General features: G+C 41.7%; 3 protein-coding genes and 1 long non-coding RNA gene across 4 annotated transcripts; 3 read left to right on the top strand and 1 right to left on the bottom strand.

Moving 5' to 3' along the window:
• Positions 1-107: 107 nt before the first annotated feature.
• LOC143142270 (uncharacterized) lies at positions 108-12,873 on the bottom strand. The gene is made up of 7 exons (XR_012990917.1): positions 12,783-12,873; positions 1,967-2,085; positions 1,782-1,869; positions 1,446-1,664; positions 1,100-1,291; positions 786-950; positions 108-707 (listed from the first exon to the last, which is right to left on the bottom strand). It is a non-coding gene; the product is annotated as an uncharacterized LOC143142270 (long non-coding RNA).
• Positions 12,874-12,946: 73 nt separating this feature from the next.
• Positions 12,947-15,972, top strand: chchd10 (coiled-coil-helix-coiled-coil-helix domain containing 10). Its single transcript, XM_076303054.1, has 4 exons — positions 12,947-13,149; positions 13,905-14,133; positions 14,691-14,829; positions 15,771-15,972. Exons 1-4 carry the CDS (start codon positions 13,109-13,111, stop codon positions 15,788-15,790), a joined length of 429 nt encoding a protein of 142 aa, XP_076159169.1. The 5' UTR covers positions 12,947-13,108; the 3' UTR covers positions 15,791-15,972.
• Positions 15,973-16,502: 530 nt separating this feature from the next.
• Positions 16,503-17,744, top strand: ddt (D-dopachrome tautomerase). The gene is made up of 3 exons (XM_076302587.1): positions 16,503-16,715; positions 17,031-17,206; positions 17,383-17,744. Exons 1-3 carry the CDS (start codon positions 16,608-16,610, stop codon positions 17,453-17,455), a joined length of 357 nt encoding a protein of 118 aa, XP_076158702.1. The 5' UTR covers positions 16,503-16,607; the 3' UTR covers positions 17,456-17,744.
• A 6,873-nt stretch (positions 17,745-24,617) lies between these two features.
• On the top strand, positions 24,618-26,985 carry gstt1b (glutathione S-transferase theta 1b). Its single transcript, XM_076303053.1, has 5 exons — positions 24,618-24,829; positions 24,983-25,070; positions 25,630-25,780; positions 25,991-26,167; positions 26,668-26,985. The coding sequence occupies exons 1-5, from the start codon at positions 24,718-24,720 to the stop codon at positions 26,863-26,865; spliced, it is 726 nt and encodes a 241-aa protein (XP_076159168.1). The 5' UTR covers positions 24,618-24,717; the 3' UTR covers positions 26,866-26,985.
• The last annotated feature ends 103 nt before the right edge of the window (positions 26,986-27,088 follow it).

The following is a 27,088-nucleotide window of genomic DNA, read 5'->3' as shown; positions in this document are numbered from 1 at the left end:
AGGGAGGTGCGCCACTGGATTAGGTGGTGTTGAGGGAAGGCAGGAGACAGCAGTTTCATACAAAAATATAATTTATTTTGTCCATAAGCAAACAGGCAGATCCAGGAGCACAATAGGGGTCCAAAACATGAAATACAGGGTTCTTCAGTCGACAAACAAACACGTACCATGCCATTAAACTAGGCACCCGGAACCTACTCTTTTAGGCTCCCTGTCCAAACAAGGCCAAAACCTTGTAACTTTGGACCTCACACTCAAACCTTGCCTCACAACAAGCAAGGTTAACTTAATATTAAACAAACAAACAAACTCTATGACTTCCCTGATTTCTGGACCTCAAGCTCTTCCGCATGTCTCCTGGTTCTCCTGTGTTTCCAGTCTATTGTATCTCTCTCCTGTGTGAAATAAGCCTGCCTTTAAATAGGCTTGGCAATTACCCCAATCAGTATGTAGGGCTAAACCATTGTAGAGGGGTGAATGTCTATACCATTATGCCCACACAGTTAAAATCTCCCAGTATAAAGACACATACATACACCTACACAAGACATAAACAGCAATAAAACAAACTGAGTGCAGGTGAGTGTGTTTGGCTGCAGTCCATGCAGGTGTGGCACAAGGCAGTTTTTCAAACGTTTGTTGTAGGGGAAAAGGAGAGGACTCCTTTTTCACAGAGAGCATGAGTGCTGCAGCACAAATGTTGAGTCCTAAAGTTAAAGACACCTTAGATTAGCTTTGTACTAACAAAGACAGATACATCTTAATGAAAGATTCAGTGGAATTACCTCTGTGAGTCTCCTCACAAGCTTCCCCTAGTGCCATCTCGTATTGGGAAAGAATGTTAGTTCCGAGCTTCTTTTTTGACACGTGCTCAAGAATATTCCCTGCTGTCCTATCCAGGCCGTGCAGCAGCATCTTGTCCAGGTCAACTTTATATCTCTCTTCAATTTCTGAGAAAATTTGAAAAAGAATTAAAAAAAATAAAGTAAAACAATCATTTCATAGATACCACAGACAACAAGTTCTTCTGAAAGAAGATAACCCAAAGCTAAAAAAATAACCCAAAGCTTAACTTAATGAGCACACAATTTTAACTTACAATACTGATCTGATTTAATGCAGGGAATTCCAGTAATGACTCCCTGGTAGAGTGACTTTGGATAAACTCCATTCTTTCGTGTGTTGTCCTTTTCATTTTATCCTTTAAGATGGTAATGTTTGGATGGACTTTCTTACACTCCTCCTTCATTTTTGCTATATGCTTCCCAACACTATATGGATCTTCATTTTCCTGTGAATATTTTCCAAATTTTATTTTACATTAATTAATTCCTAAAGCTAAACGCACCTAGGTCATACTTTACTTAAATGTATCTATTAAATATATGGATAACATACACATGCACGCACACACACAACTGTTGATTACAGGTTATTGTTATTACCTTGTCATGTTCAAAAACTGCATTTGGTACAACGTTGTCTTCAATCACATCCTGGAAAGTAGGCATCTGGTCTGCCACTTGGCTTGTAAGAGCCTGACTTGCCTGTATTGTTTTAAACTTTTCCCCCCCATGTTTTGCTCTGTAGTATTCAATGTCGGGATTGGTCAGTGGGATTCGCTCTTTTTTAAACTTGTTTTTAAGCATTCCCAACCAACTGTCCTGTGTAAAAAGAATACAAGGTAAATAGACCAATGATGCCTACTGATATGGTGGAGGGGTAACTGCCCACAGTTAGTATCTTATATGCCTGTGAGTATACTAAACTACCGTACTTACATAACCTTGTCCTGTTCGATCACGTAGAAAAGGGTACTTTGTCACAAGAGCACCACAAATGCCATTATATAGTTTACTACTTGGGTACCTTTGAAAATTACATTTAACAGAGTGTCATGCACGCAAATAGGCATGATTGCAAATGAAGCACAGTGAACAGGAGAAATTAATCAGGTTAAACTTACCATGTATACAAACAAATTGAGTCAAAGAGGACTTGTATAATTTGTGACCTCCATTTTGATCTGTATGCTGGAGTATGGAAGTCTGGACTCTCCTCTGAGAGTTTTTTCCTCAGGAGAGGCTGAAAAGCATGAAGTTGAAAACTATATAAACTATTATTTAAGTTCAATTCAAAATGTGGTCTTTCCTGCGGAGAGCTGAAACATAATTCATGGTTAGTTTAACGGGCCTATGAATCTCATAATCAAATGTCCAATCTTTTTTATGTGAAATAACTTCTCATTCATGGGCAAGACCTACTGACCTTACAGTGACTATGTGATTTTCCTTTTAATTTATCAAGTAACTTAGTAAATTGAACTTGAGTTTTAATGAGGGGGAGTAATTTGTCTATCATCCTCTCACTCAAGGAGAGGAGAGTCTCGCCATCGATTAGATTCTCTGCAAAAGACAGAAAATCAAAGCATGAAAAATATTAATTCATGCACATTCATAATATGATCATACCACTAATAATTTTAACAACCATATACAGTGTCGAACAGCAATAGTCATTCTTCCATCTGAATTGCAATAGGCATCTACACCATGGAAAGCTAGTTCTTCGCCAGGCAACATAACTTCCCAGTCAGGCTCTTCCTCCACAACATAGCAGTGTAGGTGGCAATTGAAACAGGAAGGCCGTAAGATTTTTCCATACAGACACCAAATGCCCTTGACTCCAAAAATGTGGTGGATTTTCATAAACACTGGAATGTCCTCAGCATGCGCAATTCCGATAACAACACAGCTGCCAATCTTGTATGCTACTGTATCCACAGTGATGGACCTGGTTTTAATGACATGCTCAAAAGTAACATTCTCTCCCAGTCTGAACTGCAAAACTCTAGCGAGGGATCTTGGAAGTGCACTCAGGGGTACATCTTGGGTATCGGAAGTTAGCATGAATTTTTTCCCCAAACAGATATCTGCTTGTTCCCAGCACTGTCACATCTGATGTCTCTTGGCAAGTGTTTTGGCAATATTCTTAAAATTACAGCTTGTGCATGCTATTGTCTTGAAATATTGATGTTTGGCTTCAAAACGTAGGCAAGACACATAGATCAGCGGGCCATAAGCCATCAGAAGTCTGGGGTAATGCAATAAGTAATTCATTTTTGGAGTATGTTTCCCAGGAAATACCTCTTCAATGAGGGAAAGAAAAGTAGTGATCATCTCCTCCAAGTAAGGTAACTAGCTTTTTTTAACAATGGGGGCCATGATGATGTCACCGATCCCTCTTAGACACAGGTACACATCCCATGCAGGACAGTCAAGAATTTGGTTGCCAATCATCTGTGGCAGCAACCTAAATAGGGTCCACTTTTCTGAGGCAGTGCCTGGAAGACATCCACTAGGTCTTAGTGCCTGATCAGGTATGGGTGGGGGCTTCGATTCTCGATCATTTATACCGTAAGGGAAATGCTGAATTTCATAATTTAGCTGTGCCAATTTAATTTGTTTGTCTCTCACAAGCTGTCCTAATACTAGGGTCAAAATAGCGGGGATGATACCCTCAAGAAGATGGTGCATGATGTCTGGTGGAAACAAATAAACAATTGGAGAATATTTTTTTCTGCCACAATGCAGACACCACAAACACTAAACTTTTGTCCTAACAGCAGTGTTTCCCATATATTGACTTATTTGTGGCGGCCCACCACAATATCAACAATGACCACCACACAATGATTTTCCAGGTTGTACTAAAACTCGAGTCACATGACTTGATGATTTTAATGACTTCAGACTTGAAAAATTCGGCATGACTTGGGACTCACTTGAATACTATTCACTCAAGACTCGGACTTTGCCTCTTTGACTTGTGATGACTTGATATGTCTTGAATCAAAAACTAAATTTTCTGATCGTAGACCAGTCACCCCAGAGACGCTTTCCCGCGACTAAAAAAAAAAAAAAAATAGCGGAGACAAGCGGCCAGCCAGAGCACAGTTCAGCCTACTGCCACTACTCCCACACGGGTTACGCACTGTGTGTAGGGCACCAAGAGACAGAGGAAGGACCAACATTTAGCCAATCACTAGTAGCTTTACTGCAAACTGATTTGCACTCTTGTTAGAGAACGTTTAATGTCAAAAAGCACCAACATCATGTTACATAAAGATGATACTTTTCGAGTCCTCTCCATTAAGATCCAACTTTAACTTATGCTAGGCTACTGCATTTAATTGAGAACGCAATAAGCACGCACGAGAGGGAGAGAAAAATGAGTAGGTTCCAGCTGGCTTTTCATTGTTGATGATGATTGATATCTTCTTTTAAATATAAGAAACATATAAAAGGAAATCGTGAAGGCAACAAATACGAGATTAGAGGAGATTGTGAATTTATCCGGTTCTCACTAGACTACTAGGCCTATACTGTTATAAACTATGAGATCCAGGTCACTATGACATAGCTGCACTCACTGTGATTTGGAAAGTGGACAAGAATATTATGAAGAGTTGTCTTTGCCTTGTGTAATGGAACTGGTGAGTCTTGAAGTATTCAATAATTTATTTACATCTTGACTGCTAAGATTTGGGACTTACTTGTGACTTGCCAAACAGTGACTTGGTCCCACCTCTGCTAAATTGTGCTTAAATCTGGTTCATCATAACCATGCTACGCTAATTTGTTAAAAACTGTTGAATTTAAATTAATTCTGCAAACCTACCCCCACAAATAGAATTCAGTTCTGTGGGAAACACTGAACAAGTAGGAGTACATAACTTAATTTTCAGTAATGTTTTTGTGGGACAGGTCTACAGAGAGCGACAGAGAGGTTCCCCTAGGAACTTTTAAATTCAGTGTTCCTCAAGGAACTGCCTCCTATACTGAGAAATGTCCTTGGTTCCTCCAAGAACCTCTAAAAGCATTGAGGAACAATTGAGTTCTTACAGGAACCACTGGGTTCTTGGAGTAGCATAAATGTACTGTATACAGTGGTAATCATACAGTTCATAGCCTTAATCACCTCCTGATTAACGCTCTAACGCTCTGGTGCGCGGCGCAAATGTGTTAGCATGTTGCTATGCTAGCGGGCTCAGACGTAGCCATAGAGGGAGGAAGATAGCAGTAATCAAAAACATCCACGTTTTGCCTACTTAAATACAGTTGCACGAGTAGTTGATAAAAATGTGTAAGGTCACACAACATGAAACGTGGCGATTTTCCAAGTGAATAAACAGGAGAACTACAATGTGTGGCGCAATAGCACTTGGGAGTACATCGACCTAGCGTAGTAATATTAATTAACACCTAATTGTAGATCCTATCCACCACAGAGTTCAGCCGACCCCTCAGCGTCCCCCTCCGAGGCACACACACAGTCATTTCCGTAAATAGAGACAACCTGCCCTGAAGTAGCAGGTAGTGGTAAAATAGATTGTGAACAATCATGGTTATAACATACATTGTGAAGGGTTGTGATAACAAGCAGAAGTATTATAGTGATTTCATGTTTCATAGAATTCCGCTTTGCTGCACAACACCTAATTGTAGATCCCAGCCATGCTTTCCTCCGTTTGCAGCAAAGCGGAATTCTATGAAACATGAAATCACTATAATACTTTTGCTTGTTAAAACGTGGATGTTTTTGATTACTGCTATCTTCCTCCCTCTATGGCTATGTCTGAGCCCGCTAGCATAGCAACATGCTAACACATTCATGCCGCGCACCAGAGCGTTTGAGTGCACATACAGACACGGGAGAGGTATGACTCAACTCGTGAAAGTTAAAGGGACACCAGGCAAGTCTGATGCTTTTTCTCTACGAAACTCCCCCTCGCTCGGTCTGAAGCTCTTTTCCTTTTCTTTGTGTCTTCCGTCAAGGGTTTTCGCTGCTTCTTCGCCGGCTCTGCCATTATACACACGTTTGCAACAATCTCTAGCGTTTCGTTGCCTGCCTCTGTGCTGTAAACTGATCCTGCTTCGGTCGGCGGGTAGGATACACCGAACTTGCAAGTGGGATATTCTTCCTACAGGCAGTAGGGGCGGGCGTGAGAGCCTTCATTCGCCCCGTAATTAGTCATTTAACCATATACCGACTTACGAAGATGATTAATTAACACGAAAACGTTGCCTGGTGTCCCTTTAAGGTAAGAACATATATTACTACTGACATTGGGTGGCGTGTTTCTTTAAAGCGATGGTTCGGAGTAATTTCACCCTAGGGTACTTTGCACCATGACCCCAACTCCTGGTGCACTTACAAACTTTCTAATGCCACGTTATTGGACTAAAGGTCATAGTTGTACTACTGCAGAAGTTTCGTACCATTCAGGGCATTATTAGTGGGGTAATTTACGAGATAAAAGTTGGTTCCATCACGACTGCAGAACGTCATTAGTTTCTGACAGCGCTACTCGACCAGGGTTCGACCAAGGGAAAAAAGGTTCTGGGAGGGTGTTTGGCTCAGGGTCGTGGTGCAAAGGACCCTAGGGTGAAATTACTCCGAACCATTGCTTTAAGCATGGGCATTGTGAAAGGTTGAAGCGCAGTTTTACTCCACCAACAAGGAACAATGTCTTGCCAATCTTACCAGAAGACACTGTGTAGTTTTGAGAAGAGAGAACGCCTACACAGATGTAAATGCACACACAGACACACATGCACGCACGCACGCACACACACACACACACACACACACACACACACACAAAGGAGAGCTTCCTGGCGTCGATTGTCTATGGGAAATAACATGGCGTTTCGAAATATCATACCGGTAAAACATCTGTAGGTAGCGAAGTAGAAAAAGCTGGTGGGCAGATTGGCCTACACACTTCTGCCATCTAGTTTCCACTGGATTTTTTGATTGTCGGTGCCGTTTAAGTAGTATACTATAGACTATACTACTTAAACGGCACCGAAAATCAAAAAATCCAGTGGAAACTAGATGGCAGAAGTGTGTAGGCCAATCTGCCCAGTAGCTTTTTCTACTTTGTCACCTACAGAGTTTGACAGGTACGATCTTTCAAAACGCCATGTTATTTCCCATAGACATTTGACGACCGAAGGTTGGATGGATACGGAAGTTAGGAGGCGGGACTTATTCTGGAGAGGTCTATAGAGCATCACAGTCCCGCCCCTCTTCCGAGAGAGCTTAGTTTCCGGAAGTACATTTCCCATTTATTTCTCCCATTGACGTTTTGGAAAAATCCGTATCTAAAGAGTTTTAGAGCATGTCTTAGGCTAATCAGCTACGGCGTAACTCATAAGCATACAACATATCATTTCGAGTGAAAAAACGAAGAGAAAGTCCAAAAAAAGTCAAAGGTACAAGACTGTGTACATATTTTTATTTCCGAGCGAAGGAACTACTCATCCCATAAACCACCGCGCCTCACTGAAAAATATATAAGCAGCACGAACCAGCGCGAAATCACTTCCACATACACACACACACACACACACAAAGGAGAGGTTCATTTAAGGTAATTGGAGGTTAATAATGCTGAATTCCTCCTCGTCTTCTATGTGAGGCCTTTATTGTGGTCTAAAAATACCACAAGTCATGAGAGGGAAATGCCTCTGGCAGTGTGATGCAAAACTGTGTGCATAACCCAAAGAGGCTAAGAGCAAAAACAAATGAGGTGTCTGTCCAAGATTGCACAGAACTATACGGGCCTCTCTCAGCAAACTGAATGAGATTGAGTATCTCAGCAATTTGAATGAGATTGAGTAGGTCTGTTTGTGTGTTTCTGATGAGTTGAGAAGCGTGTCAGGGAGCACAGTGGCGCGTGAGAGACAGATGGGCATGGGGGAGCCGTATAGAGTTGGACAACTCAAATCATGGGCGCCATGTTTCATCCCAACGTCGGATGATTCTACAGTGTAACCCTATTGAGCGAATACGTTATGTTGAAATAAATAGCTTATTTTCGCCATTAACAAGCCTATAACTGATATTATCAACGTTTGTCAGTATGTAAAAGGCCCTTACAGAAATATTCCAGTGTATATTTACCTTCGATATCTTAAATGGCCCTGTAAAATGCCCATTGTAGTGAGTGACCACGTCGCCTAATCAGTCTCGGAGTGTTTACATGGAATGCTAGCAAAAAGTGAACGCTAGTATAAGGCTTGGCTAACTTCAAAAAGCAGTGTTAGAACCGCCTCCGTAACTTCCGTATCCATCCAACTTCCTGGCGTCGATTGTCTATGGGAAATAACATGGCGTTTCGAAATATCATACCGGTAAAACATCTGTAGGTAGCGAAGTAGAAAAAGCTGGTGGGCAGATTGGCCTACACACTTCTGCCATCTAGTTTCCACTGGATTTTTGGATTGTCGGTGCCGTTTAAGTAGTATACTATAGACTATACTACTTAAACGGCACCGAAAATTTAAAAATCCAGTGGAAACTAGATGGCAGAAGTGTGTAGGCCAATCTGCCCAGTAGCTTTTTCTACTTTGTCACCTACAGAGTTTGACAGGTACGATCTTTCAAAACGCCATGTTATTTCCCATACACATTTGACGACCGAAGGTTGGATGGATACGGAAGTTAGGAGGCGGGACTTATTCTGGAGAGGTCTATAGAGCATCACAGTCCCGCCCCTCCTCCGAGAGAGCTTAGTTTCCGGAAGTACATTTCCCATTTATTTCTCCCATTGACGTTTTGGAAAAATCCGTATCTAAAGAGTTTTAGAGCATGTCTTAGGCTAATCAGCTACGGCGTAACTCATAAGCATACAACATATCATTTCGAGTGAAAAAACGAAGAGAAAGTCCAAAAAAGGTCAAAGGTACAAGACTGTGTACATATTTTTATTTCCGAGCGAAGGAACTCCCATAAACCACCACGCCTCACTGAAAAATATATAAGCAGCACGGACCAGCGCGAAATCACTTCCAACCATGTTTCCAACCGGCGACAGCATGCGAACCCTTTCCTCCAAACAATGATTTTTATATAGTTAATAGCAGTTATTTCAGGAGTCATCGTGTAAATAATAGTGTTTTGGTATTCAATGTTATATTTACCATCGTGTATTTTATATCGTGTGTGTGAAACCGGTTAACGTTAACGTTAGCAACATTGTGCAGTGCTTCATATCTGACTGCCATCCTGATGCATGGACCGGTGCATGGTCTGCTCTTGGACCACCATATTCAGTTTATTAACTTGCTGTGAATTATTACACAAAATGTTCATTAAATGTACGAAGAAGTATTTCTAGGTTAATGATTGATGATATGGCTCGTACAGTATGAAGGCTACAGTAGCCTAGCTAATGTTAACTAGCATTACCAACCTCCCTGCAAAACTCACCACACAACTTCATAGGTTTGATCGGTCTTTTCCCTCATGCTGGCCCTTACAAAACCCACAAGCTGACCCTCGACACACAACAGTCAATAATGTGACCCGATTTAAAGTGGTTTTCACCCCTTTGGACACTCTTGATTTCGTCCTTGAAACAGTGAAATATTCACGGGGGCATGGACGGTTTGCTAACCATTTTACTGCAGTGTCTAGCCGGTGGTAGCATCCAGCCTGTGCTATCAGCTAGTAGCTAGCTAGTTCAAAGGTTTAAGTACTTAATGGGGATATACAGGGCTTTTTATGCCTCGACTAAGTTGATGTTTCATATAAACAACAATTCATATTCATAGAAACAACAAGGTCACTAAAACATAATATATTTCATACCTGTGTTGCAGTATGTAGGCTAATGTTAGCAGCATTATAATGACATTCTAATGTCTGAAAGGCTAATGATTAGCCTGTCGGCTAACTGAAAAGTTAAGTGTTCAAACTAGCATTTCCAGTGTTCTATTTGATGGTGTATTGGCCCTGACTAAGTTCGTGTGATATATAAACCACAATCCTTGTTGATACAAGTACCAATGTTCGTCTAGAAAGTTTTTATTCACATTAAGAATTTCGCCATAGGCAGTAAAAAGACTCCGCCATTTTTGTCAATAATTTTCGCTGATTAAGTTTCAAACTATGACCTTAACGGCCTTTCCACCAATCAGAGGCATCACTGTGGGATTGTGGGATTGTTCAGGATTGTGGGTAATGAAGTACTTATCCAAGACATCGCGAATAAAAGACATTTATCTCAAAACAAGGTTAGTGCCCCGTGAACTTTTGGCGTCTATATGAGCATACACAATTGCTTAGTACAGCCGTAGCTGGTTTTGAGTCTACCATGTGCAGTTAAGTTTTTATGGCTTATACCCGAATTGTCAATGGAGAAATTGCATTGAATTCTTACTTCCGGAAACTCCTGTGGGCGGGACTGTGATGCTCTATTGCTAACGGGATAGCTCTGAACATTCGATTCCCTAGTTGTTGCAACTCCTGGCTCCGGGCATGGGTATAGTGCCGCTGTTTCTGCTGGGTATAGAGCCGCTGTGTTTTCTGCAGGCTATAGCACCGCTGTTTCTGCTGGGTATAGCACCGCTGTGTTTTCTGCTGGGTATAGCGCCGCTGTTTTTTTTGCTGGGTATAGCGCCGCTGTTTCTGCTGGGTATAGCGCCGCTGTGTTTTCTGCTGGGTATAGCGCTGCTGTGCCTTCTGCTGGGTATAGCGCCGCTGTGTTTTCTGCTGGGTATAGCGCCGCTGTTTCTACTGGGTATAGCACCACTGTGTTTTCTGCTGGGTATAGCGCCGCTGTGTTTTTTGTTGGTTATAGCGCCGCTGTGTTTTCTGCTGGTTATAACGCCACAGTTTCTGCTGGGTATAGCACCGCTGTTTCTGCTGGGTATAGCACCGCTGTTTCTGCTAGTGTCAGCCCCTTTCCTTTGTTTTAGGGTGAGCTGAGGGGTGGGCTCGATCAAATTCAACCCAGACCCTCTCAGAGCCAACCCCCTCACATAAACGCCTCTTCCAACCAGACCCCAGAGACTGCTAGGAGGCACACAGGCTGGGACATGAAAGCCTGCCGAGGAGAAATTAATCACTCTCTTGGCCCTTTTCCTTCAGGACCACCCCCCTCCCAGGTCTGTCCCCATATGACATGGACCACAAGAAAGGGATAGTGGGGGAACCAGGCAGATTTAAATGCGATAGTGGGGAAACCAGGCAGATTTAAATGGGTGGTGGTGAGACAGGGGGTGCAGCTGGACCCAACGATGGAGTGAGCACATCATGACTAAAATGTATCTGTTTGTCTTGTAACTCTGATTGGTCTCACATGGAGGGGATTTGTCAGAATAATGAGCAGATGCTAAAAACAACGTGGAATAAAAGGTGCCTCTCACCCCACTTAGGGTAATTTTTTTCAGTTAACCAAACAAATAATTCATTAATGAATTAATTAAGAAATCATGATGACAGTGATGATCCTTGAAATGGCAGTAAGGCCTTTTCACGAGCTGTACTATATGTATGTGTGTGTAAGTAAGTAAATAAAATTTATATAGCACATTTCCATCCAAAGTGCTTCACAATAAAACAGAGACAAAGTTTAAAAGGTGGTTCCAAAACCAACTAGAGCTGACACCTCCAGACAAAAAACAAAAAGTACTTCAGTCTAGACAGAGACAGATATACAAACATAATACAAATATCTCCATCCACAGTTCTCACAGGCTCAATGGCTGTTGAACGCAAGTCGGAAGAGATGTGTTTTTAGCAATGGTTTAAAAACAGTCACAGAAGATGCTGATTTGAGGTCATGTGGTAGATTGTTCCAAAGGGCACTAAAGGCACAGTCACCTTTCTGTGTGAGACGTGAACGTGCTTGGGATGCAGACCATTTAATCCTTTAAAGTACAACCATTTAATCCTTTAAAAAGAGTAAATTGTTGCCTTTATATCGATAGGATAGTGGAGAGACAGGAAGCGAAAGGGAGAGAGATGGGGTGGGATCAGAACATGACCGCAGGCTAGAATTGAACCGGGGTCCCCATGGGCACTGAGACCCAAATGTGGTAGGCCCTCATTGTTTTGTATGCATCACTAACCACTTCTTTACCCCAGTATAAGCCTATTTTGGTGACCACTAACAGTTTTTGACCAGGATCTGTTTCAGGAATTCTGAACAGAACGTCAGTCAAACTACAAAGATGGTAGAAGCTTTAGACCACACGGAATTAATTTGGCATTGGCGCCATCTAGTGGCTAAAGTGATTTGTCAGCGCGAGACATGCATTGTGCCTTAGATAGATAGATAGATAGATAGATACTTTATTGATCCCTAGGGGAAATTCAAGGTCACAGTAGCATACAGACACACACATTCACTAACAGCAGAAAAAGTAATTAAAAGTATATAATATAAAAAGCACAACTAAGCAATAAGGACTGTAGAAGATAAAGAATATACTAAATATACTAAAATACAAATTATACTAAATAAAACTTAATCTAAATCAATTCTAAAAAACAGTATCCACATAGTGGGTGATTAATCAATCAGGTGCGCTCGCTTGCAATGACTGAAGCAGGGACTGAGCCTGTGGTCCTCTGTGCATAAGGTAAGGTAAGGGGCTCTTTGTGAATGAGTGTCATGGTGATGGTGAAAATGAGTAAGTCAAACAAGTGCAAGAATAAAGTCTATATATCTATATATAAATAACTATATTAAGAAAGGTATAAGTGTGGTCACAATTCGACTGTGGCATGGAGGGAGGGGTTGTACATATGTGCTAATAAAGCACGCCTTATTTCAATTCCTCTTGATTTTTTTTAACTGAATTCCAAGTATGGGCGACTAACTGCAAGCCTAAACGTGCCCGTGCGCTGGCATAATCTTATTACGCAAAAATCTGACGTCTGGCCATGATCGAACTCTCTAGAAAGTTGGCCATAGGTCTACTCACATGCGTATTGTATTCACACTGCCTCCTGTGCCAGTGCACTTGCACGTCATTCACGATTGTTATTATTCTTACAACGCCACCTAAATCTTCGGTTTAGACTGCATACAAATAAGCTACTAACAGACACTTTAGTAGACAGGCTTTGGTAATAGCGTCCTTCCGTGTCCTTACGGCTGCGCACTGAGGAGATTGTCCACAAGGTCAGTGGCACGTGTAGCGGACTGTCATTCTGTTACGCATTCACCGGCTACTTCGTCGCAGTTTTGTGAACTGACTTGACCTGGTAACATAAACGTCGGAGTTGTGATCAACGATTTATCCTGAACATGGCAAGAGGAAGCCGTAGTCGCCCGTCTGCACCGGTCAGGTTGGTTTTTGATTTAATGTAACTTACACTGTAACATTAATGTTAACATTGACCCTGTTCCAAAAGACACACGTCTTTAGCCGCTAGCTGTAGCTAAATATGTTGCTAAAGTTAAATATTGAATTTTGTGTATTTGATCATGTTGGTTATCTAACCTAGACCATTACGTTTTTTTATCCAAATCAGAAAGACGTGTATTGGACACAGGTCGATTAGCTTAATCGCCCTGGCTACCTACCTAGTGACTACCATCTTAATAGCTATTACTTGCATCATTCGACAAAAACTATACAAACGTTGATAAAAGTAAATGTTGACGTTAGCTAATTGTCTCTGCAACTAGAAATTGAATATGATAACGTATCAGTTAACATTTACCATAGCATGACGCAATCGACAGCATAACGTTAGTAGCCTAATTTCTACTTAGCTATTCCCTTTACTTACATTACATACCGTCAGTTACTACTGACGAATTGTCCAGTTGTTTTGTTTACATAGCACATTCTAATGAACAATTTGACTGAAAGTGCTTAAGAATATTCTATGGATTGTGAATTTGCGAGCAATGTTTGGCTGCAATTTGTCTCCCAGTTTGTCACACATCAGGGATTCTTGAAATTGAGAGTTTGAACATCCAAGGAATACAATTATTTCAACACACAATCATATGTTTAGGCCTACATGCAGAAACTAACACAAACAATGTGTATGCTGAAGTGTAATACTTTTGCGTGTGGTCTCATCTGTTCCAGTGCCCAAGCACCATCCTACGCCCCAGCGCATGCCCCCCCACCCCCAGCTGCCCTGGCCCCAATTCAGCCCAAGCAGCCGGGACTTATGGCCCAGATGGCCACCACTGCAGCTGGGGTGGCAGTGGGCTCTGCTGTCGGGCATGTGGTGGGTGGGGCCCTGACCGGGGCGTTCAGTGGTGGCAGCAGCAGCAGCAGCCCCGAACCAGCCAAGCCTGCAAGTGCATTTCAGGTGAGACCATCCACTATGAAAGGAAAACTTTAGAGGGCAAATGGCAAACAATGTCAAAGCATTACAGAGTGTGAACTAGTCTGGGATTTAAATTAACTTTCCAGAACATTCAAGGTGTGTACGCCTTTTCTCAGAGGCCTAACCCATCCTGGGAACATAGGTAAACCCTAACCCTGGAGCAGATGCAAGGCAAATATCTCCCTGCCAAACACGTCAGAGGCAGGTGCTGATCTGCCAACCCAAAACAAAGTAGAATCTTCCAGATCAGCTCAGGTGACAAACAGAAGGTGCGATGCCTTGTCTCTCCAAAGAGGTGGAGGAATGGGAGGCCATTTTTAACATACTGTGTAAAGATTTTATAGTGAACATTGTACAGTAATGCCATTGGCGTAAACTGTTGCCTGTTGGAAAGCTGATGATCTATTATTTCTGTTGTGACACATACACAGTATGTATAGTAATTCAAGACTTGGTTACATCTGGGTTGTTACACAGTGAACTAATTGGTGACTGATATAATATTTGCTTATCGTCGGATTACTCTCGTCCTCTCGTAGGAGCCTCCCCGGATGTCCGCTCAGCAGGGCCCATGCCTTTATGAGGTGAGGCAGTTCCTGGACTGTGCCACCACACAGACGGACCTCAGTCTGTGCGAGGGCTTCAACGAGGCCCTCAAACAGTGCAAGCTCTCACAGGGTAAGAGCCTCCTGTACTAGACAATAGTAACACAGATGCAGAATGATGACCTATAAAAGGATTTTTGGGTTTTACCAGAGCTCTGCGAATTATGTCATATCATAGCAATTTGTAGTGGTGGTAACTGGCACACAAACTCATTTTAGAGGTGAGAATACTTACTCACAGCTAAACAAGATAACAATCGATATAAGTGGTAAATTGTGACCCAGCATTTCAGTTGCTGCTTATTCAGTTCTTTTTTAGGGTAGCTATGTCAATAAAAAGTTCCTTTCACTGTTGTGTTGTGTATTATCTTTAGCACCTTAATGCGTAACAGACAGGTGGGAGTTGTACTGATTTTTTGTTAATACTTTTAAATCCCACAAATTAACGTTTCAAGAGTTTGTCTGTAAAGCCTTGGCAACATTTGCCCCTCAGACATGAGAATCAGACACCTCTACAGGGTCAGGGCACATCCCGGTGGGAGAAGCTGAAAGGTTACTCCAAAACTAAATTAAAATATGGGGAATTTCAAACCAAACCAACTGTTTCACATACCATGGTTGGTTTGGTTCCACCATATATAAAAAATATTTTAATTTCCACTAAATTTAGTTTCATGCTTTGGAGTAACCTTTCAGCTTCTACCACCAGGGTGTGCATAAGAGTATGCACTAGGCAGACTGCCCCCCCCCCCCTTGCTTGAAGTTCCAACTCCTGTCTAGATGGATCTTCTCACCAATATAAAACCAAGAACCTGTGCATGTGTGGTTTTCCCTCAAAAACTGGTGGATGCAAAGAAAAGTTACTGCAGCGAGTCTCTTATTTATGACACTCCCCTTCCTCCCCTTGAGTCTAAGACGGTCTGTTAGAAGATTATTTTGCTGAACAAGATTAGATAGGTCAGTGTGATTATGTTCCAAACATGCCAGTGTTATTTTCATGTTTTGTACCTTCAGGTGTGAATCAACTGGTTTGATTGATCCTGCGAGGTTGATCCAACAAGAACTCTACGGAAAAATACACTTTCATGGATAACTCAAGTCATCTTTCAGAATCACTTTGCTCTAGACGCACATATAAATTTTGTAGTTGTAACATGTACTTTGGACTTATGATTATGTATATGAGATTGTAAAATAAAAGCTGCTGTGTACTTGTGCTGTCTGTGTTGTCCTGGCTCATTAAAAAAAAACAAGTCAAATAGAATTTTCTTTCCCATCGTCTGTCCTGTTAACCTCTAGGATTTCATGGTGGTGTCTGTCTTGTGTTTATGTTTTGTGTGTCATTAGTTGTTACAAAACCTATCAAGAGTTTTTTTTTGTTTATTATTTTGAGTTACACACATGTTTTGTTTTGTGTAATTAGTTGCAGAAGTGCAGGTCATATTATCAAGTTTCATTATTCAGTGTTTGAATACCTTTCTCTTAGTCTTGTTTATTGAATGTTCCTAAATTATCAGTCTCATAATTTGTGTAGCACTGTTTTGAGGAAATTATCGTTTCAACAAAACTCAGAATATAAAGTGAGATGGTTTAAAGTTGTTTGAAATACATCCAAGTCAATCACGTATCATTCCATTTAATATATCACAGGTTAAATCTGTAGGCCAGATTATCCACAACCTCAGCCAACCCCGACCCGTTATAAATAGGCGGTGCCCTTTTCTGACCAATAGACACATTACTGTCTTCTTTTTCCGGTTAGACCCCTTTACTGTCTATGGTCAGACCTCTTACTGAGTGCAAAAAGTCAGTGGAATCTCTTACCTAACCCGTGCAGACACAGAAACGACCATGCCTTTCATTGATTTGGAATCGAACTTGCCAACGAGCAAATTTACGGAGGAGTTTTTGAAGAAATTATGCACTGCCACCGCCACTGCGCTTGGGAAACCGGAAGAAGTGAGTAGCCTACAGGGAGAACGGGACGGACACGCTAACTTTGGTTAATACTAGCAGAGAATGTAGACGGGCTCTGATACTAGTAGCCAAGTAGTTCAGAAGTATGAGAGAATGATTTCACCTTGAAACACCAATTTCTGTGGAAAGGCTTAAAATGTGTATTATTGCTGGATGAATAAAACGTTTACAGATGAAATGCATTGATGTCATCTCATCTAGCCGAATCAATCTGATAATTAATCTAATGAATACCTATATCGCTAGGGAAAAGTAAACGGTTCATTCTGGCTGAAACTGATCATGTTTTTTTGCTAGAGAATGAACCTGGTGGTTAAAGCGGGACTACCCATGCTCATAGCCGGATCCTGTTCGCCGTGCGTGATGCTGTCCGTGTCCGCTATCGGCGTTACTGACACGGCGGAAAAGAACAAGGAGCACAGTGCAAAGATATTTCAGTTCCTTACCGGGGAACTGGGCTTGACCGAAGACCGGTAAGAGTTCTTGATTACGTCAGAGTGATAATTCGCACGGGCATGGGCCAATACAAGACAATGTAGCAAACAACACTTCTAGATTACCCCTGTCTTTCTTGCTGTCAGATCTATAGTGTTGTTCAGTGTAGCCTACACAAAATTGTGCTTTTCCTGAAGATTATGTTCTCTTACAGGATTGTCATCCGGTTTTATGCACTGGAACCAATGCAGGTGGGCAAGAAGGGGACAGTAATGAGCTTTCTGTGATGTGAAGGTTGCTTGCTGTGGGAGTCAGATGAAATGAAAATGCCATTCCTGGTTTGAGGACGAGAAACGACAATTAACACTGATATCAGTTGTTTAATGTTGGACAATGTTCTAGCCTACTTTTTCAGTAGGCCTAAGCTGATAAGGATATCCCTACTATTTAAACTGAATTGAATAGTTTCTTTAGAAGGCCTACGTGCCATAGAAGATTAAATTCTGACTTTACAAATAAAAAAACTGACTGAAATTGTATTTTTGTTTGTTAAATAAACTAATCATTTTGACATCACTGACTGACTGATAAGAAGTAGGCTAGCAGCCTTATATGGCACAGCACTCTCAAAACAAAGTGTGTGTGCTGATAGGCCTCACCTCACCCTTGTACTGAGTCTGTCTGTCTAAAAGTTAAACAGCTGATCATATTGCCATATTGCCATATGATATCCTGGGTGATATGAGTAATGTCAAGATGCCTGGATGAAGAGATGTTTTATTAGGCTTGTTTCACATCGGGTGCGTGGCCTGAACGTTGCGTGTCTATTGCGTGTCAGTTGCGTGGCGTTTTCTAAAGGGGCTATCACATTGTACACTGTATGCGCTGCGCTCGCCGCTAGGTTGCTCTTGGTTGAGGTAATAGACCTCTCCAGAATATATCCCGCCTCCTAACTTCCGTATCCATCCAACTTCCGGGCGTGGATTGTCTATGGGAAATAACATGGCGTTTTGAAAGATCGTACCTGTCAAACTCTGTAGGTGACAAAGTAGAAAAAGCTGCTGGGCAGATTGGCCTACACACTTCTGCCATCTAGTTTCCACTGGATTTTTTGATTTTCGGTGCCGTTTGAGTAGTATAGTCTATAGTAGTGTGTAGGCCAATCTGCCCACCAGCTTTTTCAACTTCGCTACCTACAGATGTTTTACCGGTATGATATTTCGAAACGCCATGTTATTCCCCATAGACAATCCACGCCCGGAAGTTGGATGGATACGGAAGTTATGGAGGCGGGACTTATTCTGGAGAGGTCTATGTCCCAAAGATTTTTGTTGTGCTTGCCGCTGGGCTCAGCGCAAAATACCAACGACTCACAGCGCGCCGAGGTCAAAGTTCAACCTGACTGAACTTTAACCGCGACATGCGCAATAGCGGCAAAATGCCGAAAACACGTGCATGCTAGGAATAGGACTCACGCCTATTTTCACGCCACACACAAGCGTCTTGGAAGCGTTTCCATTCAAAACAGTGAAGGAAAAAAAATTACGTGAGAAAAAGAGACATTGTAGTTGGCAGAAAGGCCGCCGCAGCACCGCATCAGACACGCAACGTTCATGCCACGTTCCTGGTGTGAAACGGGCGTTAAGGGCCGAAATAAAACACACCGCGCAGCTGACATGCTCACGCCACGCACCCAGTGTGAAACAGCCCTTTTTTGACACAATTTCAAAGTGATGGCTGGCCTTAAGGAGGCAGCATTAAACTGAATTCACAAACAAACTCGGCTTTAAAGGAGTTGGAAAAACTGCCAATAAGCGTTCCGTAGTGGTAGGAACACGGTAGGCCTACATTTTGAAAATTGAGGGTTTCATGTTGGATCATGTTTTGTGATGCTTAGAGTATATATATACATTTGATTCCGTGAGGGAAATTTGGTCTCTGCATTTATCACAATCCGTGGATTAGTGAAACACACTCGGCACACAGTGAGGTGAAGCACACACTAATCCCGGCGCAGTGAGCTGCCTGCAACAACAGCGGCGCTCGGGGAGCAGTGAGGGGTTAGGTGCCTTGCTCAAGGGCACTTCAGTCGTGCCTACTGGTTGGGGTTCGAACCGGCAACCCTCCGGTTACAAGTCCGAAGCGCTAACCAGTAGGCCACGGATTTTTGAGGCCGTGGCCTCAGGCCTTTTTTGATTTCTAGAGAATCACTGCCACATGAATTCCCTATCTGGACAAATTCCTTGTTTTATTTGTGTGGGAAGCATTGAAAGAGTGTTGTATAAAATAGACCCAGTGCATGACTAAATTAGCGTATTACAAAACCTGCCTGTATAAACTACTATATTCAGCTGAGAGTGTGAAAATCTGAACCTAGCAAACAAAACAAACTCACACAATTGACTTTACTTATAATCTGAGGCGTTCGATTACCATCTTGTGATGAAAAGCGGAATGTAGCTTAGCTCCTGCGGATCAGTGGCGCCACCAGAAGATGGGGGGGGATTAATTAATAGTAGGCTACCCACTGTAGTATATCACATATATTAGTCCTTTGAGACCTCGGCTATTTTCAGTGTTATTTTACTGTATAAGCTATCTTAGCCATTGTAAGGGCCATATAAACGAGTTTAGCTAAACACTTATGCTCAATTTTAAAGCATTTTCATAATCATTTTTTTATTTTGGTTTTCGGAACTGTAATTGTTATTTACTGAATCAAAACAACACAATGCACTTTTATTGATATTACCTGGAAAATTACAATTAAATAACATGACATCAATTTTTTCAAAAATGGATTTATAGCGTTTTGGAAAGGGCTCTTTATAATGCTAGGCTATATTGTTTTCGAGACAGTCCCATATCTGGGAAAGTATGATATAATCTTGCATATTTATCTTATGTCAGCCTTTATATTAAGGAAAATGTTGTGTCTGCATCCATGTCACCTGAAGCATGCTGGTATCTATTCAAAAGCACAGTTTTGATCTGTGCATGCCATGACCAACTTTTGATTCTTTGATTTGGAAAGCAAGTTATTTTGGGCTGCAGTTACATTAGAATTTCAGCCCAAAGCATGCAGAAATTTGCTACTATTTCTAAACAGGATGATTGGCTTACAGAGGAATGCTTTGACCTCATGTCTGGTGTTTATTTTGATATCTGGTTTGCTATGTGTGGACTAAATTTCATGTCCGTTATTAATAGTTATTTTCTCACGAACAGTTTATCACAGCACCTATAGCCGCTAATATCAGTGGAAAGATCCGCTCTTCCAAGTGATATGTGTGATAAGTAGGCCTACTCTGTGAGCAATAATAGATATAACAGAATAATGGGAATAATTTGGACACATTTTGCGTCCGTCGGCCACATAGTATGGGTGGCGCCCCTGCTGCGGACAAATAACCAAAATGCAAGATTTATTTAAAGTATCGTCAGAGAATGTCTATGGTATGTCTATGGTATAGTCTTAATAGACCTCTGAAGTTCGCCTACAAAAAAGATCCAAAACGGCCATCTTTGCCCATATAAGGAGATCCGGTTGTTAATTGAAGCTAACTACCTATGGCAAATTGCATTGCAAGTTAGCTCTGGAGTAGCAAACATCTAAGTGTGCCGCCTTCACTTGCCGGAGATCACAGTATCCACTCGAAGGCAGAGGACAAAAGTGTGTTCAGGAAAACGTCTGCATTTCAGACTTTTTCATCCCCACGAGACTTTAACAGGTGCGATTATTCAAAATCCCCATGTTATTTTCCCATAGGAAAAATCGCCAGATACCGGATGTCAAAGATGGCAGCTTTTTTGTAGGCGAACTTCAGAGGTCTATACATTTGTATCTAATCACGTCACAGCGTCACCATTCTTCTGACCCCTCAGCAGGGGCGTATCAAGCTTTTTAAAAGTGTGGGGGTTGTGGGATAGGAAAATGAAATGAAATTATAAATAACTCCCTACAGGGACGTTGTAAGTATTTTCAGAGAGGGGTGCGGACTATATTGGTGTCCGGCAGTTTCTACCCCGTAAAAAATTTGAAATTCTGATTGCTAAACACACCATTTTAATGCAGTTTGGGAGGGACAGAAGAAGCAGCGCCCCTCATATATGTGTGGCTCATGTGACATGTAGGCCTACATGATATACCTGCTGTCACTTCACTATTTGACACTACCCTACATGGAGACATATCTCATGTTATAAATCAAAAAATCATTTCAGAAATTATGTTTTGTGCATATGGGTTAGCAGGCTACAATAAATTGCCCTAACAGACAGCAGCCTAATTTCGAGGTATCACTAATATTAAATAAATGTAAAGGACACATAATAGTGACAGAACTGTAAGCTCAAATTCAAAAACGTTTGAAGTCTACCCAAACAAAGGGAATATAAATAAATTGTGTTGCATATAGCCAGCTTAATTAATGTCAATTTAAAGATTATGATTAGCAGTCTATATGCTTTTTCCATTGATACAGGAAGCCACGTTGTTGTTTAAACTATTGTTGCTTCTAGCCCACGTTACCTCCAGTTTCACTTGCTGCAGGGACACACACATTGCATGAGCGCTCTAAGCGTTCTATTTGAGTTCTACATGCTGGAAATCTTAATTTTCAGATGTAGAACTCAAATGTGTCTTGACGCCTCCGTTTGTAAGATCAAAATAAGATGTTCTAAATGGAACGCGATCGTATTGTAACGTCGGCGCAAAAGACAGTGTTGGCGTTCTCCCGCGCAGGGCATCCTGGGATACGAAAGCGAACATTTGGGGGGTTTATGTCGTTAATTCTCCTTAGTTTTGAGTGTAATGTTGGCGTCCTTATTGTAACATGTTTCCCTTTTAGTTCTCTCTCGTGTGTGATCCTTTTTGTGTGGGAGGCTGCGTCCTCCCCTGTATGTGTAGTGTGTGTGTCTACTTGACCTGCCCTGTGTGCTTGTGTTCTGTGTCTTAGTCTATGTCCCTGCTCCCGATCTTAGTGAATAAATCTTTTGAACAAATGTGTGGTTCGTTATCAAATCGTTACAGTATTTAAGACATAGCACTACGACACGCACATTGGCAGTGTAATCAGATCAGATGTGTGAAGCACTAGGCATAACTTAATTTCGCGGCAACGTGGACCAATAGGCTAATTGTTGAGGAGGCCCATAGTTTGAGAAAAGCTGCAGATCATAGACAGAGAAAGCATAATGCTCTGAGAACAGTAGCCAAAGGTCTTTCTGCACAAACAGCAGCACATGTTGAAAGATGCACACTTTGAATTTGATCAGAGCCGTCAGGTTCTTCACTGGCTAACTTGATGTGATTGGCTGGATGACCGTTCAATAAAATCAACAGACCTATTTGTGTCTCTTTGTGTGTGCGTTGTAGATACGGTTCCAACTCTTTACGGGAGCGTTTATTTCCATATTTTACTTTCATTTTAATCTGACAAAAAGTGTGGGGGATGGAATCGTGTTCCAGCAAAAGTGTGTAGCCTACGTTATAACACCCACTTTGGCCCAGAGTTTTTATTTATTTTTGTAGAGCCACAGCTTATTCTTGTCAAAATACAGAGCCTTAGTCCATCCGAGAGAAAAAAGAAGTTTATCTTTTTAAAATATTTTGCAATGGCTCCTCTCAAACCCCTCTAATAGACTATCTGGTGACACTCAATTATGTCCTCACTTGTCTTCATGGTTCACTGTGATTGAACGCGTCAGCGCTGGCCTACTATGATCCTGCTACACCAATATGGTAGGCAAACAGCATTTATTTTATCGATCAGATTTTGAGGTTGTACTCTTTTCCCCTGCAGCCTGTGGGCTCGGGTCTGGACGTGTTTGAGAAGAGACCCAAACTGAGTGACTGGAGGAACCGAGTGCGGGCAGCGATTGGTCCAGAGCTCTTCGATGAGGCCCATCAGATAATCCTCAGTGCCCAGGAGATGGTCAAAAGCATGGATGGCAGCACGCTTCAGCCCTTTAAGCCTAAGATCCTCAGACTCTTTTTGTGAATCAGTGCAGCTGCAACAGAGGATGGTGTTGTGGCCTATTGTTCTATGTAATTATAACGATGGAACTGTTTATTCATGTAGTTTTTATATAAACTGGACAGCATGGAAATGACAGTAATCTTGCTTCAGGCTGCCATTTTACTACTAATGAAGCTGCTTTGTTCACACATTATGTTTTTACATTCCTGTATGTTACTGCCCATGTATTTGTGGCTGTGTCCAAATGTAATACACTCCTGAATTTTGTAAAATTATAAACACTTCAGAAGCTGAAATGTGTGAGGCAATCAGTGAGGGCCACAAGCCATCAAAGGCCCATCCATGAAAGCCAAGAAAAGCATAGGCTACTCGGCTAACCTCGAAGTGCGCTCATGTCGTTCTCTTAAAATAAAAAAGAAAAGAAAAAGGATTATAGTAAAAGTAAACCATGCTAACCCAGCGCAAGGCCCTTTCTAAAAGTGCATAGCCTAATCCAACAACCACAATTCTAGTAGACTCGCCCACGGAACTGACTACAGGCAAAAACTTCCTCTCGATTTAAATGTGTCATCAGACACTGGGCACTTTATTCAGCACTACGAAAACCAGTTTAAACTAAGGTTACACTTTGTGAATTGTTGTGAATTACTCGTGATTTAGTGTGATGAACCCGTCTATGTCCACTCTCATGTGACTAACGCAATAAACAGACGTGAAGAGGTTGAGATGACGCTTTTCCCCGAGGCCATTTCCAAATCTCGGACAGTTTCATCAAGCCATATCCTAACGACACGAGCATTAGCCTACAGGCGACTTCACGGTTCCTCTGCATTAATATGTCCAAACAATACGCTGGTTTAATGAGGGAACACGTCGGATTCGGGTTGTTTGTGGAGTCGTGATTGATTGGGTGTGCAGCCGAGAAAGGGAAGGTGACAGGACTGAAACTTCACGTTTGGATGCTTGAAGAAGATAGATGTTGGAACAATGACTCTTGCTAAAGACAACAATTGTTGCGTATCAATCTGTCAGTGTTTTTTTGACTATTCGACATCGAAAATATTGGTTATACGAAGTAAGAAAGTTGGAGCAATCAATCGCATTACCCAGGCTTTAGTAATTGCCTATATAATCGGGTGAGTGTTGCTTGCAGGTTACAAATCTACACACAAATAGTTTATATTTGCAAAATGATCTACTTGTATTTAACTCGAAGACAATCGTAATCTAACTTGACATTGCATGTGTGCCTTAACCGGAAAGTTATTCACCTACCATCTGTTTTACGCACAGGTATGTCTGCGTATTGAATAAAGGTTACCAAGATACAGACTCCATTCTCAGTTCAGTTACCACCAAGGTGAAGGGAATTGCTCTGACAAACACGTCTGACCTTGGCCTCCGGATTTGGGACGTTGCTGGCGATGTGTTGTGCCATCTACAGGCTGCTGCCCTGTGTATGAACTTTTTCAGTGCAATTAGGGAGGGGTTTTGAATCAAAACTAGCGAGAAGCCCCTGGCTGCAGCTTAAACTAGCTGAGATCGAATCTAATTTTCACGTTTTGAAAATGGCTTTGGAGCTTTACCTGGATCTTTTCTCACAGCCAGCTCGATCAGTGTACATTTTCGCGAAGATAAACAATATAAAGTTTGACTTTAAAAAGATTACGCTCTTTGCAGGTAGGTTACTACGTGAATTCATGTTGTTGCTTAAAACGCTATGTTGACTGTAAATGTTGCCGCTTCAATTTGAAACATGAATTTTGGAGAGGTAGCGTAGCCTATGTCTACACTTTTCTCTCCAACACACTGACGGTCTGCATGGTTTATCAGGAGAGCAGTATGGGGACGAATATGGGAAAATCAACATGATGAGGAAAGTCCCTGCCATGCGCGATGGAGAATTTTACTTGGCTGAAAGGTAGTGGTATAAATAGATTATCAGCTCATTAATTTCTCATGATTTGTGGTCTAGTCCTGTCTATTGTAGGCCTACTTTAAATATTTCCACCAAATGCTTCCGTTGAGCGAGCTGTAGGCTAGCCTGGCTTTTGAGCACTCTACCATTATGTAAGTGTCACATTTGGTCAAATACGAGAAGTGATCACTATCAACGCATAGGGTGTGGGACATTTTTTGCTTTTCGGACTTCTGTCATATCTGTGTTAGGGCAACACATTAAGTCCACATCCAATTTTGATCACCCTACCTTTAGCTTTCCCATAGTTTCACTGACATTCATTAGCCTAGTTTGGGGAAGAACACCCACTGTGTCCCACATTAGGGCAATTTATTATTTATTTATTTTTCATTAGGCTTTTGATTGAATTAACATTGTTGTTTATTATTGCTATTCTCCTCAATGTATAGTCTTATCAACTTTTGAAATAGTTTACTGTTAAATTTGAACTATTATTGTTGTTATTTGTATGTCACTTTGGACATGGCCAAATCACCATATTCTTTTCCCCATTCTATAGCATTGCAATCATGATGTACTTGTCAGAAAAGTTCCAAACTCCAGACCACTGGTATCCCACCGATATACAGAAGCGTGCGCGTGTGAATGAGTACCTCTCTTGGCAACACACAGCTGTACGGATGCACGGTACCAGAGTGTTCTGGCTTAGAGTAAGTATGGACATACGCCAAGTTGTAATCCAGTAACAGTTAGTTGTTCAAAACGTTGCAGACCTCATAAGGGTGTCCATGTTCTACTAAGCCTATTGAATACTTTTGTTGACCATGCGTAAAACGCAACTGCTCTCTTACCCCCTTCAAAAATAGCATTTTAACACAGATTTTCAGGTTCATGATCCTTCCTATGTCCTTTATCTTTAGCTCATGATTCCCAAAATGTTAGGGGAGGAGGTACCTAAAGATAAGATGGCTGCAGCTTTGGAAGATCTTGATGGGTCTCTTCAACTTATTGAGGAGAAATTCCTCCAAGACAGGCCTTTCATAGCTGGAAATGACATTTCCCTGGCTGATCTTGTTGCCATTGTGGAGATCATGCAGGTATGAGTCTGAAGAATAAACCTTTCTAAACTTATGTGTCTCTTTCACCCATCAGCATGCTCTGAATATCACAATCCAATACAGCCATTTGAAAACATATCTAGCAGTATAACAAAGGAGTAGACAGTCATTTGGGTTGTCTGGTTTTAACACTTTGAATGCCGCGCTGTTTTTGGAAGCTTTGGCCCAGAGTGGCAGTAATCTAGATCATTGTTGACGATTTTTGTAGAGCCACAGCGTATTCTTGTCAAAATACAGAGCCTTAGTCCATCCGAGAGAAAAAAGAAGTTTACCTTTTTAAAATATTTTGCAATGGCTCCTCTCAAACCCCTCTAATAGACTATCTGGTGACACTCAATTATGTCCTCACTTGTCTTCATGGTTCACTGTGATTGAACGCGTCAGCGCTGGCCTACTATGATCCTGCTACACCAATATGGTAGGCAAACAGCATTTATTTTATCGATCAGATTTTGAGGTTGTACTCTTTTCCCCTGCAGCCTGTGGGCTCGGGTCTGGACGTGTTTGAGAAGAGACCCAAACTGAGTGGCTGGAGGAACCGAGTGCGGGCAGCGATTGGTCCAGAGCTCTTCGATGAGGCCCATCAGATAATCCTCAGTGCCCAGGAGATGGTCAAAAGCATGGATGGCAGCACGCTTCAGCCCTTTAAGCCTAAGATCCTCAGACTCTTTTTGTGAATCAGTGCAGCTGCAACAGAGGATGGTGTTGTGGCCTATTGTTCTATGTAATTATAACGATGGAACTGTTTATTCATGTAGTTTTTATATAAACTGGACAGCATGGAAATGACATAGTAATCTTGCTTCAGGCTGCCATTTTACTACTAATGAAGCTGCTTTGTTCACACATTATGTTTTTACATTCCTGTATGTTACTGCCCATGTATTTGTGGCTGTGTCC

This window comes from Alosa pseudoharengus, unplaced genomic scaffold (assembly GCF_046254945.1).
Source record: "Alosa pseudoharengus isolate Yale_2024_CS ecotype anadromous, Long Island Sound unplaced genomic scaffold, YU_APseudo_1.1 YU_APseudo_1.1_scf_24, whole genome shotgun sequence".
NCBI lineage: Eukaryota > Metazoa > Chordata > Actinopteri > Clupeiformes > Clupeidae > Alosa > Alosa pseudoharengus.
Note: the sequence above shows the minus strand (reverse complement) of the source record. Positions and strands in the feature narration are given on the sequence as shown.